Below are 16,542 nucleotides of genomic sequence, written 5' to 3'. Positions count from 1 at the left end.
GGGTTTCCTCCGCAGGGTGGCTGGGCCCACCAGGAGGAGGCCCCGAGGAAGACCCAGGACACGCTGGAGAGACTATGTCTCTCGGCTGGCCTGGGAACGCCTTGGGGTTCCCCCAGAGGAGCTGGAAGACGTGGCTGGGGAGAGGGAAGTCTGGGCCTCCCTTCTGAAGCTGCTGCCCCCACAACCCGACCCCAGATAAGCAGAAGAAAATTGATGCTTTATAAATTTGACAACAAAAGGAATCTATATTTTTCTGCTGCTAACAGATGTGGCTCAGTTTAATGTGATTCACCATTTTGGAGAAGAAAAAGAGGAAAATATTCTGCTTCTCTGACCTAAAGAACAGGCTTTCTGATGTTTGTCATGTTATCAGTTTCATAAAAAATATTTTTACCAAGATGGACTTAAAAAATGACCCAGTTTCTGTCAAGAGAAATGAACCTGAATGCAAGCAAAGTATATGAGAACCTTATGGAGGAAACCAGAACATTTTATCAAAGTCAGATGGTTTAAAGGAAATTCTACCAAAACCTGAGAAGATGGATGGAAACTTCTGAATCTGAAGAAACTATTAAAAATGTATCCAGTAAATATTTTTATATAATTTCTCTCTTATAGTTGAATCATGACCTCTGACCTTGGTTGAGGCAGTGAGTCCTACAGAGCTTCAGATATGGTTCAAGTTCTTCTGGACCTCCTGATGAGTCGTTGATGATCTCTTAGTGGTTTTGGCGGGTCGGCCTCTCCTGGAAGGTTCTCCACTGTTCACTGTAAAATAATTTATTGTATCTGCAGGTAATAATCAGGCCTGGGTTTACTGGGAGATTTAGCTCAACTTTCTAAAAAGTGCAGTTTAACCACAGTGAGTTCAGGATTTAACAAAGGAGTGTGAATAATTTCTCACATGGAGCCAGGTTGGTTTGGAGTTTTTTTAATTTAATGAATAAAATCCTCATTTGAAAAGTTTTTTGCGTTTATCTTTAGCCGCATTGATTACTGCAACAGTGTCTTCACAGGTCTGACTAATAAATCAGTCTGCAGCTGATCCAGAAGCTGCTGCTGTTCTCACTAAAACCAGGAAGATGGAGACATAACACCAGTTTTAAAGTCCCTACACTGGCTCCCTGTAGCTCAGAGGATAGACTTTAAAATACTGTTAGTTTATAAATCACTGAACGGTTTAGCACCACAATACATTAAAGATCTGTTATTGCTGTACCAACGGTCTAGACCCCTCAGGTTCTGGTTCTGGTTCTGCTCTGCATTACCCAGAACCACAACCAAACGAAGAGAAGCAGCGTTCAGTTTCTATGCACCACAAACCTGGATCAAACTTCCAGAAAACTGTAAAACAGCTGAAACACTGGGTGCCTTTAAAACCCACCTGGTTAGAGTTGCTTATGGGTAGGTGTAAAAATAGTGCACAAAATCCGTGTAGGACGGCGAAGTCCTAGCGCAAAAATTTTGTGTGACAGGTGGACGGAGCCTGGTGCTGCAAGGTTTGAGATCTTGTCCTGTTAGGCGACGGGGCCTGGATAATACCTGTGGTAAAATGGACGGCGGAGTCCGGCGACAACAGGTGCTTAAATTCCGTAACAAAAGTGTGAAGTGCAAAGGGTGTCGACCTCACCGGTTCAAAAGGGGTGCGGGTTTTAATGTTAGGGATTGTTGAAATGTGCTACACAAATAAAATTTTATTTGATTGATTGATTGATTTTAAAAAAAAACAGTTTTAAATACTAAACAGTATTTAAAATCTTCATCAAAACTTTTTGATGAAGGTTTTTCCATCATCAAATATTAAAATCACTTTGATGATCTGAAACATTTCAGGACAAAAAGGCAAAACAGCAGAAATCTGTAAAGGAGCAAATAGTTTTTCACAGCACTTCATGTTTCAGGTCCAAAGACATCAAGCGGTCCCGTCTGGATTTAGAGCAGAATGTTCTGTTGAAGGTGAGACTGGAGTCCAGTTGTTCTGGGTTTCTGGATGAGTCCAGAACCTTCTGGATCAACCAAACCAGATGCTCAGATCTTCTCATCTGGACCATCTGGGAGCTTCTGACTAAAACTACAGACATCAGGTTCAATGAGGATCTGAGACCTGAGATCGTTTCTATGAAGCATTTTAATCATCTCGTCTGTCAGGTGGAGAAAAAGAAGCAGAACTAAAAACTGGACATGATGGAAACCAGAACTTTCTGACCTCAGATCTGGAAAACAAACTTGAACTGAGATGTTACTGAAGCTTGATGTTCAGTTGATCCAAATCTAAAGCTGGTCTGCAGGGACGACTTTAGGGTTTGTTTGTTTCTGCTCACCTGGAGCTCCAGCCGGGTGGAGTCAGTCTGAGTTCCTTCATCATCTAAAGAGCTGGAGAACATTGAAGCTCCTCCTGGAAAACATGGAGCTTTGGAAAGAAATGAGCAGGAAGTGAAAGAAAAATGGATCTTCATCACTTGTGAAGTGACGACATCAGAGTTGGATTCAGTGGAGTCACATGAAGAGCAGAAACACTGAGGCTAGAATAATAAACATCATGCTAAATATTAGCTGCAGCTGTCAGAAGAAGCTTCAGGTTGAATCTAAAGAAGCTGAAGATCTCAGAGTGATGAGAGGAAACCTGATGAGCTCTACAGTCCACTAGATCCAGACCAGAACCTGGAGAACATCTACGCTGGAAGCAGAGCCACAAGCTAGAAAAAGATCCAGGTTTCTATCAACCTGAACACAGGAAGTCCTTTCTTCTGCTGCTGCAGCTGAGAAGGTCCTGCTGCAGAACTGAAGCCACACAGTTCCTCCTCCACAGCAGAACAGAGAAGGTTCTGGAGGAGACCAGGGTCCACATCTGGACTCAGAGTTCTCCTGAGCTTCAGCAGAGCTGCTGGCTTTGGTTCTGATCTGCCTCTGTTCTGGTGTCTGATGTTCAGAGACGATCTGAACCGACCCATCAGAACTCAGTGGAGGATGAGGAGGAGGAGGAAGAGCCGTGGTTCATCCCTCTGTTTGTCACTGATTCACCTCCTTGTCGCCTGTTTGGGTCTTTTCTCCACCAGCATTAAAATGCTGCTGATTCATGTTGGTATCCAGTCAGAACTTTTATTATTTCAGCATCATGAAGGTCCAAACCCATCAGCTCTTCTGCTCTTCTGGCTGCAGAACTTCCTGGTTCTGAGGACATTGAGTCTGTGAAAAGCATTAAGACAGAAACTTTTCTGAGGAGATTCAGAGTCGGTGGAAGAACCAGAACCAAACAGAGACGATGTGATGGATGAACGGTGGGTTCTGGCTCCTGAAGCTGTAAGATGACAGTGTGATGAGAACCTGAGATGTTCTGATGAGGACAGAGATCAGGATGTCGACCCGACTGCAGTCATCAGTCTGATGCTGGAACAGAAGTCATCAGGGAACAGCCTTCAGTTGATCCAGCTGTGTTACCATCAGTTGATCAGAATCTGGACCAGAACCAGGCCTGTGTGTTCTCTGCAGTAAGAGACTGGTGTGTTCAGTGTTTCTGTGCTTTGGACCTTCATCCATTTTACTTCTATGCCAACGGTGGAGCAGGAAGTGGAAAATCCCCCCTGATGAAATGTGTTGACTCTGCAGCCAGCACTGCTCTGGACCATCAGGTCCATCAGGAGCCTCTTCTACTGATGGAGAGGAGGCTGACAGATCAGGTCAAACTGTTGGTTCGTTTACAGGAACAGCAGCTTTTTCTACCAATGGCTGTTTGTTACATTCACTGCTCAAACTACCAGGAGTCTAAAACCTCCATTCAAGGACTTGATGCTCAACTTGATGAAGTCAGATTTCAGCTTTTAATGCTGAAATTATTGCTGCTGATGATATTTCCGTGGTTTCAAAACCTCTTTCTGCTGATGTGGATGCAAGACTGAAACCAAAGGAAATCACTGAGATTCTGGAGGAACGTCTGTTTCAGGGTCGTTGGCGTATCAGGATTTCCATCAGGAGAAATTAAACATTTAAAATATGTAAATCCATTGCAATTATTAGAACATTTGAAATGTTGTTCACACAGAAATCATAAAAAATTAAAATGAGACATTTTCAGAGGTTTTTATCAATATGGTTTGGCTTAAAAATGTCATGTGGTGATTTTTCTTAAAATAAGGTATTTTCCATGATGAATCAAACATTTTTTATAAGTTTCATTTTATTTAAGGAATTTAAAAACAAGGTTTTTTATTTATTTTTTTTTTCTGGCAATTATGACCAGAAAATAAACCAGTTCCATTTATATTTTTCTTCACCGTTTCATCAAACTGTGTTAAAAATAAATAAACTTCAGTCACTTGAGGATCCTGTATTAGTGATTAATATTTCTGCTCCAGAAATTAGATTTTCTATTCTAATTTAATACATTTATTTTTTTATTGGTCACCAAATGATTTATATAATAAATGTCGGCCAATAAAAGGGTCCAAATCCTTAAAAAAAAATACAAATATAATTACATCCAGTAACGGTACGTTACAAAAAACACAAATTAAACACAAAAATTTAATTCACATAAAAATTAATGCAGTAATCATCTTTGTAACAAACATTTCAAACATTTCAGAATAAAATCAGAATGTTGAGTAGATTGATTTTATTTTATGAACTTTTCAAAAAATTTATTTTTAAAATGTAAGAACACTGGAAATGTTAAATCTCCCAAATGTAAGAACAGTAATGACAACAGAATAATTCAGTTTAATTATTTTAAGCAGAACCAAGTATGATAAATAATGTAATCATTCAAAAGTTCCCCAAATGTTGCTTCTTTCAATGAACTTCTAAACCTTCATGTTCCTCCTGGGTCGAGACGATCCAATCAGGTTTTTTCCTGCCGATCACAGATATTGATCACATAGATTGGCTGTTAATGTTTCTCTTTAGGTAGAAATGCTACTATGTGATCTGGCAAAATGGATCCATAAAATCACCTAATTTAGACAAAAACATGTTCAATACTTGCAGCTCATGGCTCATTGTTTTGTTCTGGTTCTGATGGGTTGGTTCTGACCCAGTGGAGTGATTCAGCAGAACAGGGAGGAGGCAGAGGAATCACATTTGTTTCTCAGATTATCTCATGTTAGGACACAGAGAAAATTACATTAAAACTTATTTTAAGTTAAATGCTGCAGCTTTAAAAAAGGTTTAATGTTCTAATAAAACTCTGGCTGGTGGGAGGCGAACGGCGCTACGTCTCAATATAGCCAAACTCCATCTAGTATTTGTTTTTTAAATGTCATTAAATTTGTTGTGTTGATACATTTTGTCGTGTTTCATCCTCCAGGTACTTTTCCGTTATAAGATGCAAACTTCCCATCACTAAAAGCGCTAAAGTTCAACACGACTGCAGCCCTGAGGTAAACTGAGGTTACTGTAGTTTTGCTCCTACATGTTAAGGTTAATAGAAATCTTACATAGTTCAAGACAGGAGGCCATGGCCAAGCCCTATTCCACCTGTAGACAGCTCAGCTTCACCTTAGTATGCTGCTCACCTTAGAATATTGGAATCCGTGCCTTCTGTCCCTGGGGTTGGAGGAGCTGCCATAAGTCATAAGCCAAAGCAGGAAGTACTCGCTTTGGCTTCCTTAAACTCTTAACGTTTAAACTCGTAAGCGTTTAACTCTTAAATGTTTAAGAGTTTTGATGATTAAAAAATAAATACATTTTAAGTTGTGGGTTGATGAAGAAAGAGGACATTGAGTACAAAGCACATAAAGAACATCAATCAGACATTCTAAGTGTTGGGTAAAACATCTATGTCCATGCTCAAGATTTTGCAGACCTACACAGACAAAGTGGTGGAACAGTACATATGGGGAAGAATTTCCTGCCTAATGCCCATATAAGCACCACATAAGCACCTATGCTCCCTGAAGTCCTGGTAATGCAAAACAACTTCGTAAGAGTAATGCAGAAATTTGAGCAGAAGGGCAGAACAGAAAGAGCAGCAAATATATCAAATGCAGAAGAAGAAAATATTAGGGTTTAGTAAAACACAAGCATATTTGCAGCAACTGCACAAAAGGAACTGCAACAGACTGGCGACCTTTCCAGGGTGACCCCGCCTCTTGCCCGGAACGTTGACTGGAGAGGCACCAGCACCTCCTGACCCACTAGGGACAAGGGTGTAAAGAGGATGGATGGATGGATGGATGGATGGATGGATGGATGGATGGATGGATGGATGGATGGACAAAAGGAAGATTTAAGATTTGAATCTGACATAATTTGAGAAATAGGAGACGACAAAAACAGAAAATGTCTAGAGTTTGAGAAAAAATCAAGAGAAAAAGCATCCTGATGTTCAAAATGAATATTTGATTGGAAACTGATACACAAACAAGATTTAGATCCTGAATTGGTGTTGGAATAATACCATTTTAGATTTTTAGAGGATTGGAAGAAGAAAAAGTTAAAAAAAAAATCATTTAAAAAGTTTCACCAATAAACTGATTCAGTTTATTGGTGAAAATGTCCTTCTGACTGAAAGAGACAAACATGTAGAGACTGAACTATCTGTTCAACTGAGAGTTTCTTTGACTTGAGGAAAATCTTCACACTCTTAAGACTGAACTCAGCACAGAAACACTGAGGAACCAGAACCAGGACTGAACCAGAACCTAAATCCAGGAATCAGACGTTCAGTAAATGTGGTGTTGAAGGTGTGGAGGAGGATCAGTGAGTCAGAGGAGACTCTGTAGAAGGACAGAATGCCAGCAGGACAGTCCACATACACTGATACTCTGTGAGAGACGGAGGAGGAGGAGGAGGAGGAGGAGAGAGGAGTTACTCTGTTGTGACTGACGGAGAAACCATCAATATCAGAGCATTTCAGACTCCAGGACTCATCATTCTCTCCAAACTTAGAGTCTCTGCTGTATCCTTTCCTCCTGATTCTTCTGTAACTCACTGATATCTCAACTCCTCCTCTCCACTCGACCTCCCAGTAACAGCGACCAGTCAGACCAGTTCTACACAGCAGCTGAGGAAGATCAAATCTGTCTGGATCATCAGGATATGACTGAAGCTCCTCCACAAATGTCACCTTCCTGTTGTCTTCAGACAGTTTGATGTTTCTGCTCACTGTGTTTGTGTCGATGGTGAGTTGACAGGAATCTGATGGAGAGAACAAACACAATCCAGCTGCAGTTATTGATCAATTATTGATCTTTGATGATGATCCTGAATGAGTGAAGTGACAGTTTGAAGATGGTTGAATGTGAGCTGCTTTGTTGTCATGAATCAGATGAAAAACACACTTACACTTCCTCAGACCTGGTGTCAAGAATCGGCCTCCAGCAGGCTCCACCCTGAAAGGAGGAGGCGGGTCAGACCATCAGTCTCTTTCAGCAGCAAACATGGACATTACATGTCGGAAAAATCATTTTAAAAATCAATAATAAAAGCCAAAGATAAAAAAACTACATTTTCTTCACACTCTGACCACAAAACATCACTTATACCTCACTTACTCAGACATCCTTATTTTTTAAACTTGAAAAACTCAAAGTCCAAAGAAACTCAACCAACTACCAGTGTTTGCAATAAAACACAGATGTCATCCAATTGATGTCCATCATTTAGTGTTTTTTCTCAAAATCCAGTTACTTTTGCAGTACCAGTGATCTAATTTAATTTAATATGAATATTTTTTTTCTCGTACTGTTCCATGGACCATCAAAAAGGTATTTGATCTTGGAGACTATTTAAGTGTTATTTCCCCAACCCAGAACTTATCTGCATTCTTTAGCATTAAAGAAAAACCACCTTTCCTAACAATAGACAAATGGTAAGAACATCTGTGTTGGGGTCCACAGAATCCCTGATACTTCTATTGATATTTCTAATTAGAACCTATAAAAGAAAGTCAAAATCTATTGTTAGTCAGAGCAGACTCTACAGACTGTTTTGTCTCTGTATTTCTGCTCTTACCTTGTACGGTATTAATAAATTTCTTATTTCTTCTCATTCAGACTCTTGTTACAGTAATTTTTCCATGACACCTGTTTCTCATTTCTCCTCTTCCTCCTCTATCAGACCTTCTCTGCTCCTGCAGCAGGTTCCTCCATACCTGAGAGCTTCCAGTCTCCAGTCTGGATCCTTCAGTCCAGCCGACAGCAGCTTCACTCCTGAGTCTCCTGGATCATTGTAGCTCAGGTCCAACTCTTTCAGATGGGAGGGGTTAAAGGTCAGAGCTGAGGCCAGAGAAGCACAGCCTTCCTCTGAGACCAAACAGCCTGATAAGCTGCAGACACACAATTCATCACATGATGAGAACATTGAGGTAGAGCCCAAGGTCTCAAGTGATAATTTTGAAGCAGGAAAAATCTACAAAAGTGGTGAGCCAGAAAAGGGTAGAGTGCCTTCTCCGGGTCAGGGGTGAGGGGAGCGCTCTGCCCCAAGTGGAGGAGTTTAAGTATCTGGGGATCTTGTTCACGAATGAGGGAAGAAGGGAGCAGGAAATCGACAGGCGGATTGGCGCAGCATCTGCTGTGAAGCGGGCGCTGTACTGGTCCGTCATGGTGAAGAGAGAGCTGAGTCAAAAAGCGAAGCTCTCGATTTACCGGTTGATCTACGTTCCCACCTTCATCTATGGCCATGAGCTTTGGGTCATGACTGAAAGAACGAGATCACAGATACAAGCGGCTGAAATGGTTTTCCTCCGCAGGGTGGCTGGGCTCTCCCTTAGAGATAGGGTGAGAAGCTTGGTTATCCAGGAGGGACTCAGAGTAGAGCAGCTGCCCCTCCAAGTCGAGAGGAGCCAGTTGAGGCTCGGGCATCTGGTCAGGATGCCTCCTGGACGCCTCCCTGGTGAGGTGTTCTGGGCACGTCCCACCAGGAGGAAGCCCTGGGGAAGACCCAGGACACACTGGAGAGACTATGTCTCTTGGCTGGCCTGGGAACGCCTTGGGGTTCCTGGAGGAGCTGGAAGAAGTTGCTGGGGAAAGGGAAGTCTGGGCCTCCCTTCTGAAGCTGCTGCCCCCACGACCCGACCCCGGATGAAGCGGCAGAAAATGGATGGATGGATGGATGTGCACTTCGGATGCAGCAATCTGGCAAGTGTCCAGAGTTACACTATCAGTCGAAGCATGACTCCCACCTTTCTAAATATATTTATGTTGCTATTATGATGCACAATGGTGCAGTGTCTTCTTGAGCTCTACAATAAAATAACAAGTGGATGGATTGTCCTGGATAAATGACAACATATGCCAGCCTATTAAAATATTCATTTTTCATTCTCTCGGTTTTCATAAGGTGAATGTGAGGGATTTACCCCTCCCTTACAGGTGCTGTTTTTTGTGTGTACTTTAATATTTAATTTATGTGGGTAAATGTATTGTGTTTTGGGAATGTAACTTGGTTTATTTACTTGTTTTAATCATCTTCTCATCTCTTTGAGGTCACCTGGTCATGTGTTGCCATGGAAACGTGCCCATGAGCAGTGCTGACAAGGACCTGGTGTTTCCAATCAGCCTCATTGGGAAAATCCATTTTCTGAGAGGGAGAAGAGATGTATTTTTGATTTTATTTGGGCCCAGATTGTTTTTGTTTCTAGCTTTGTTTGAGTTAATTGTAACTGTGTAGACATTTTTTTTATATAGTTCAGTACAAATGTTTCTTTCTTTCTGGAAATGTGAATGTCTCCACCCCTCTAATTAGTCCTGGTGGGAGCCAATCCTTTAAAAGCCAGGTGGTTCAGATGAGACGAAGATTCTCCCTCTTCTTGTTGTGACTGATATGCTATGCTGTGAACTGAACTGAAACAGAAGATAAAAGAAAAATATTGAGAGCTCTAAAACTTGCTGGCTCCAGTCTGGTTTCTCATCGGTCACAAACTAACAGTGTATATCTATTCAAAATAATTAACTTTTTATTTCCAAAACTGAACTCGAGTCCTATAGCCCAATCAACGTCCAGTCTGATCACTTTAATCAGCTGATCGTATATGCCACAGCACTGCAATGCCAATGGAAATTCTACCCTCATCTAACTTTGTGCTATAATTAGTGGTAGATTCATCTACACCGTACAAATTTTTATGCAGGGAGTTGAGTCTTTCTAGGTCCTGCTTGGGTAGAAAAGTTTCTTGGATGCACAGTTTATCCACCACAAGACAACGTGATTTGTCCGCATCTGTATGTCCCACACGCAATCCATGCACATTGTATGATACTATATTAATGTTAATTTATGTATGAGGGATTTCCGTGCTAGGACACAATATCTCTTGTGAAGCACCAGATGTAATCACAGGTGCATGGCATTGTAACTCAGCCTCACTCCCTGGTCCGAAGGCCACACTGGTTTTTACAGTGGTGTTCGTCAACAGTGTTTAAATCCCACCGGGTGTCAACGGTAACAAAACATCGATGGAGCTGTATGACATCATTAGTTCGCTGCAGATAAAGCAGCCGGAGGTGTTTTACATGATTTCAGGGGACTTTAATCATGTGAAACTGACACACTCTGCCCAGTTTTTACCAGCATGACACCTTTCCTACACACGGAGACAATACTCTGGACTGTGCATACACTAATATTCACAATGCATGCAGAGTTCTTCTTTGTGCCCATCATGGCCAAGATGGAAACCACTTCACCATCCTTCCTTCTGGTGCCAGCTGATAAGATTGATAAGTCCGACAAAGAAGACAGTTACTGTCTGGTCCAGGAATTCAGCTTCTGTGCTCCAGGACTGTTGTCAATGCACAGATTGGCAAGTCTTCAGAGACGCGGCTAGTTATTAGCCTTAGGGCTCATAAGTGTGCTCATAATGGTGACATCTTTAGCACAGCTCAACACTAAGTGTACTGGTGATATCACCACCACCAGGACAGTAGCCTGATACCCAAACCAGAAACTGTGAGGTGAATGCTGAGATGAGAACTCTACTGAAAGCTTGTGATGCTGCATTCAAGACAGGTGATGCATCAGCACTCCGAGAAGCAAATGAATGCAGGTATTGTGAGGGTCAAAACCACATTTCTCCAGAAAATTCAAGGTCACTTGACCACAACTTCTTGCCCACGTGGAAGGACATCAATTGTATCATAAAGTACAACATCAGGCCATGCCCAACAATGCCCAAGAGACCCTGCAGTGCCAGTTGCATTCGATAGGATTCTCAAAGTAGGTGTAGAACTTAACACCCCCTCAGCACCAGATTAATACCCACACTGTGTAATGAGTCCCACACCCCAGGAACTGGATTCTGGACTTCCTGACCAACAGACCTCACACTGTCAGGATCGACAACACCATCTCCTTCTCCATTACCCTCAGCACTGGCTTGCTGCAGGGCTGCATGCTCAGCCCTCTGATGCCATATGATTGCTCGGCAAGGCACCCCAGCTGTTATATAGTAAATTTTGCTGATGACAGCAGTAGTGAGACACATCATAATCAGTGATATGTCCAATTATAAAGAGGTGTTGGAACACTTGATGCAGTGGTGCAGAGAAAATAATCTCAACACCAATGTGAAGAAGACCAAGGAGATGATAGTGGATTTCAGAAGGGACAACGGTCCTTTTCAGCCTCTGTACACCAGAGGAGCTGCTGTGGTTTCCATCTACAGGTTCCTTGGTGTGCATATATCCAGTGACCTCACCTGGAGTACCAACACCTCCCATCTGGTCAGGAAGGCCCACCAGCATCTCTACTTCCTCAGGAAGCTGAGGAGAGCTGGATTGGGGAACTCAGTCCTGATTAACTTTTATCACCGTGTGTTGGAGAGCGTTCTCTCCATCACCATGTGGCATTGCAGTTGCACTGCCGCTAAGAGGATGGCTCTGCAGAGAGTGGCTAAGGCTGTACAGAGGACTTTTTGAAGATGCATTTCCTCCACCTTGGACCTCTATACATAATGATGGAAGAGGAATGTGCTCCACATCACGAAGAACTCCTCCAATCCTGCACACAGACTATTCCAGCCCCTTCCCTCATGCTGAGGGGCAAGACCGACAGGCTGAGAAACAGTTTCTTCTCAAGCTGCACCTAACTCAGCTTAATCTCATAAATTATTTAGACAAATAGACACTTTTTAATATACATATATCACACAAATTACTTTATTATTAATTCTATTGATGTATTAAATTTATTAATCTGGGACCTGAGTCTGAATTTTGTACCACAAGCAAGCAAAGGTGATATAACAATAAAAATTCTTGAATCCTTAAATTCTTGAATCTTTCAGCCTGGAGTAAATTAAAACCAGCCAAGTTTATATGTATAGACTTAGCATGATAACCAACGTCAAAGTCAGACATCTACTATTATCATAATCAGCTATTGAAATAACATTTATACCATATATGATTGTTCAAAAGACCCTTAAATAGTTTAAGTTTGATTTTGAGTACTAATGTTTGTATTATGTGATTTCTGTTCAGCGTTACATTTGTCCCTTAAGGCAGGGGTGGGCAACCCTGGTCCTTGAGGGCCGGTGTCCTGCAACTCTTAGATGTCTCCCGGGTCCAACACACTTGAATCCAACAGCTGAATCTCCTCCTAATTGCAGTCAGGTTCTCCACAGTCCTGCTAACGACCTCATTATTTGACTTAGGTGTGTTGAAGTTGAGATGCATCAAAAAGTTGCAGAAGACTGACCCTCGAGGCCTGGGGTTGCCCACCTCTGCCTTAAGGCGTACAGCAATCACGGCAGTGATGATGTCGTCACATTGCCGTAATGTTGCCGATATCTGGTGGGGAAGTCCGAACCCCTGAGCTAACATGTGGGAAAGACTTGCAAGATATGTGTGTTCTTGCAAGTGTGTGTCATTGATAAGTTGCAATATTCAAGTGTTTACTGCAGCTAAATGAGTGATTTGATGTTCATTTGTTTGCTATTATTGCACCTGTTGTCAAGTCCAAGCTATCTTCCAAGTGTGTATTGTAGAGCATTGCGCTGAACATACATATCTACTTTGACGGGAGTAGAGGCATGATTATTAGTGAACTGTGGAGTTAACTTGCCTTAGTTTTGCTTATCAATAGTGATTTGAGGTTGAGCTTATCTCTGTTTCATCCATTTCCTTCTTAGTTTATCTAAGGTATAATGGCATGGTGTAATGTGCAATGATAGGACACCTTGAACTTATATTCTGTATTTTTGTTTATTCTAGGAAACCACACATCCACACACACACACACACACACCTTCATATAGACCAGGGGTGTCAAAGTCAAATGGATGGAGGGCCAAATAAAAAATTTAGCTACAAGCCGAGGGCCGGACTGATCGAATGTTCATTGAAATTTTTTTAAATGACGCATATAGTCTAGTGAACCTAATTGAACCTACTGAAAACCTAACAAATATATTCCAATATGATCAGATAAATAAAGCAATATTTTCTTATGGCTCTGTCAGTAATCTTTAATTTTCAACAGACACAACTGAAATATTTTTAAAATATAATTGGATTGAAATACAATAAAATAAAGTGCAAAAATCTATTAATCCACATATGTCAGAGTCGGTTTCTGAAAGGGGAGACGTTGCACTTTCCAGCAAGTATCGGGTTAATACGGTAACTTCGCAGCTGCAGCTGCAGAGAGTGTAATTAATCCGGGGGGCACTCGTTTAATAGACGGTATATTTCGGCAATAACTTGGTAGATATTGAAAGTTCCGGTTGTTATGGATACATGGGTAAGTACATCATCTCACAGAACATTTAAAGAACTACTTACAGTTCAAATAAGGAAGATATTTTTTTTCAGACGGGGTGCCGGCTTGCTGCGGTCTGCGGGCCGGTTCTAATAATAAATCAAGATCATCCCAGGGGCCGTAAAAAACCTTCTCGCGGGCCGGATGTGGCCCGCGGGCCTTGACTCTGACATATGTGATATAGACACACCAAAACACACATTTATGCCCATCCATGTTCAATTGGATCAAGAACTGTAACTCTGTTTGGAATATAGAACAGTTAAAAAGATCCTGCCTCGTGTCTTCATTATTTCACCTGCTGCACCTTATCTTCACATCTGGTCCTGAGCTGAATCTTGGCCTAAGTGGTGTTCTGGCAAAAGCTCCAGGTTGAGAGTGGTGATAAACCTGAACAGTGCCTAACGGTCCTTCAACCCTAGAGCAAACTCACCTACACTGATAGCAGGTAGGGATGGGTAGATGAGGCGTCATGTATCGTTTCGACACATAGCAAAACTGTGTCATTGTGTGTCAATACTGTGTCACTCAATACTGACACCTGCTGGACATTAAAAATTCCTACAGGCAACGTAGTGATTTGATGAGCTAGTCCATACAATAAGATTTAAGTCTTAATACAATATATAATATTCAATAAAATATTATGTCATATCTTCAGTTAGATTTAAAATATATTTGATATACAGTCAAATAATGTGAACATGTACCATAAAGTGAAATTTTAAGTGAAAGTGTTTGGAATGAGGATGCATGGACTATTTTTTTTTCCACAAATTTTTATATAAAAAAGTTTTTACAACATTTTGAAATTTAGTCTGTTACGCATTTTTGACAAAACTTCTCTGGCTGTAAAAAAAAATAAAGTAAACACTACATTTACAGCAAACCTTTGTTTTTCTTAGGGGTTGCGTTCCGAAAATAACCCGTGATAGGCGAAATCCGTGAAGTAGTTACCTTTAGTTTTTACAATTATTAAACAGCATAATTAAATACTCTACATTGAAACCAAAGAACAAAACCTGTTTTCAGGTCTGCGGATGTGCGTGTGCATCAATCAAGCCTTAATGTGATCCGGAGTAACGTCATTAAAGCGTCTCCTCCAAGCTGCTTTGCGAGATTCACAGCTGTATCTACGGCAGAGCGACGGATTTCGTCAAGCCAGCCTCCAGTCAGGCATTCAAAGTTTCAGTTTCCATCTCCTGAATGGATGTTTGTATTAAATACCGTAACTTTATTGGCACTCAGGTAGAGAATAAGAGTGGAGACTGTTTTTACCAATCATATAGTCAATCAGGACACAGAATGTGGTGTGTTATGGTCTTCTGGGCGTTCCGTACAAGAAGGGGGTTATGTACATGTATGGTGTCCGGTAAACGTCACTTCAGTAAAAGATGCCTGCCGGCTAAAGATAAGCTGTTGTCAGAGTCCTCAATTAATGGTCTACAAATTACTACATGGTGTCAGAAGTGGTGACTCTTCAACGTTATGCTGCATTCCCCATCCACTCACAACTAACATCAAGATAACTGCGCAGAGGAGATTCTCATTGGGTCGTATTCGCGATGTCCAATACTGAGAGGGAACGCGCTAACTCCGCTACAGCAAGCAACCCTGCTGCAGCTAGCAACGTTGGAGAGGGATTTCGCCTAAGCCCGCCAGAAAAGTTTGACTGCAGAGATGACCAAAATCCGACGGTTCGAAAGGTACAGGATCGTATCGGGACTGGAAAAAAGGGACGAGGCTTTTCAAGTGAATACGTTGATATATTCAATGGGAGATGAATCCGAGGATATCCTTAATGCATCAGAGCTAACGTCTGCAGATAAGTTGAACTACAAAAAAGTAAAAGAGTGCTTTGATGAACATTTTATTGGAGAACACAATATAATTTTTGAAAGGGCGAAGTTTAACATGCGTAAAAAAGAACCGGGAGAAACGGCCGAGAGCTTTATGACCGCGGTTCACAAACAGGCGGATTATTGCAAATTCGGGGCTCTCAGAGATGAACTGATCCGTGATCGCATTGTTGTCGGCATAAGAGATGCCACGCTCTCCGAGAAGTTGCAGATGGATGCAAAACTGACCCTGACTACAGCTGTAACACGGGTCAGACAGAGTGAAACTGTGAAACAACAACAGGGTTGGCTGCGTGGTGCGAGTGGCCCTGTATCAATTAAGGAGCCCAGTGAAGAGATGCATGCGCTTTCACTTGCACGCAAGACAGAGGGCAGTGCACAACAGAGACCGAAACCGAACAGGTATGCAACATCGTCTGCCTGTTATAAATGTGGGAGGGCTTCATCACACAATTGGAAAGACTGCCCTGCCAAAGAGGCTGAATGCAGGAAATGTCACAAACGAGGACACTTTGCTGCTGTCTGCAAGTCTAAGCAGCCTGTACACGAGATGACAGAGGAAGAGGGACTCTATCAGGACAGTCTGTTCTTAGGGGAGGTGAAGTCAGACAGCAATGGCTGGTACTCAGACATCAAACTAAATGGGGAAGTAGTTTCCTTTAAACTAGATACAGGGGCAGCAGTGACTGCCATTCCTACCAGACTGTATAGTTACAGAAGAGACGGCCCTCTATTGCACACCCACAAAAAGATGTATGGCCCAAATAATACCAGACTATCAGTGGTAGGTCAGATTCAATGCAGGCTTGAAAGCAAGGATATAAAGTCCACTCAGTCAGTGTTTGTCATTGATAGCTTGGCTAGGCCACTGCTGGGCTTACCGGCACTTACAGAACTACGTCTTGTGGAGCGAATGGAAAAAATTGACACACTGGAGGAGAAAGGGGACCCGGCGAGAAAATTCAAAAAGAAATTCCCAAAGGTGTTT

At 41.9% G+C, this 16,542-nt stretch overlaps 2 protein-coding genes across 8 annotated transcripts in view; one reads left to right on the top strand and one right to left on the bottom strand.

Annotated features, from left to right (window-relative positions):
- Nucleotides 1-16,542, top strand: part of LOC106911046 (uncharacterized) — a 307,017-nt gene that overhangs the window by 214,268 nt on the left and 76,207 nt on the right. The window lies entirely within an intron of this gene.
- LOC148156271 (NLR family CARD domain-containing protein 3-like) overlaps nt 1-16,542 on the bottom strand; it is a 121,396-nt gene that overhangs the window by 65,826 nt on the left and 39,028 nt on the right. For 3 of the 4 annotated variants that reach the window (XM_088011172.1, XM_088011174.1, XM_088011173.1), the window contains 3 exons: nt 8,090-8,263; nt 7,282-7,328; nt 6,171-7,134 (listed from right to left, as the gene is read on the bottom strand). The exons of the other annotated variant lie outside the window; for it this stretch is intronic. In XM_088011172.1, coding sequence (XP_087867298.1) covers nt 6,593-7,134; nt 7,282-7,328; nt 8,090-8,263 — 763 coding nt within the window. In that variant the 3' untranslated portion in view covers nt 6,171-6,592. Of the gene's footprint in view, nt 1-6,170; nt 7,135-7,281; nt 7,329-8,089; nt 8,264-16,542 lie in introns of those variants that run through there. 4 annotated transcript variants of the gene reach the window in all.

This window comes from Poecilia mexicana, unplaced genomic scaffold, assembly GCF_051168715.1.
Source record: "Poecilia mexicana isolate PSO_F unplaced genomic scaffold, ASM5116871v1 scaffold_12, whole genome shotgun sequence".
Taxonomy (NCBI): domain Eukaryota; kingdom Metazoa; phylum Chordata; class Actinopteri; order Cyprinodontiformes; family Poeciliidae; genus Poecilia; species Poecilia mexicana.
The sequence above is the reverse complement of the archived record's forward strand: the minus strand, read 5'-3'. Positions and strand labels throughout refer to the sequence as shown.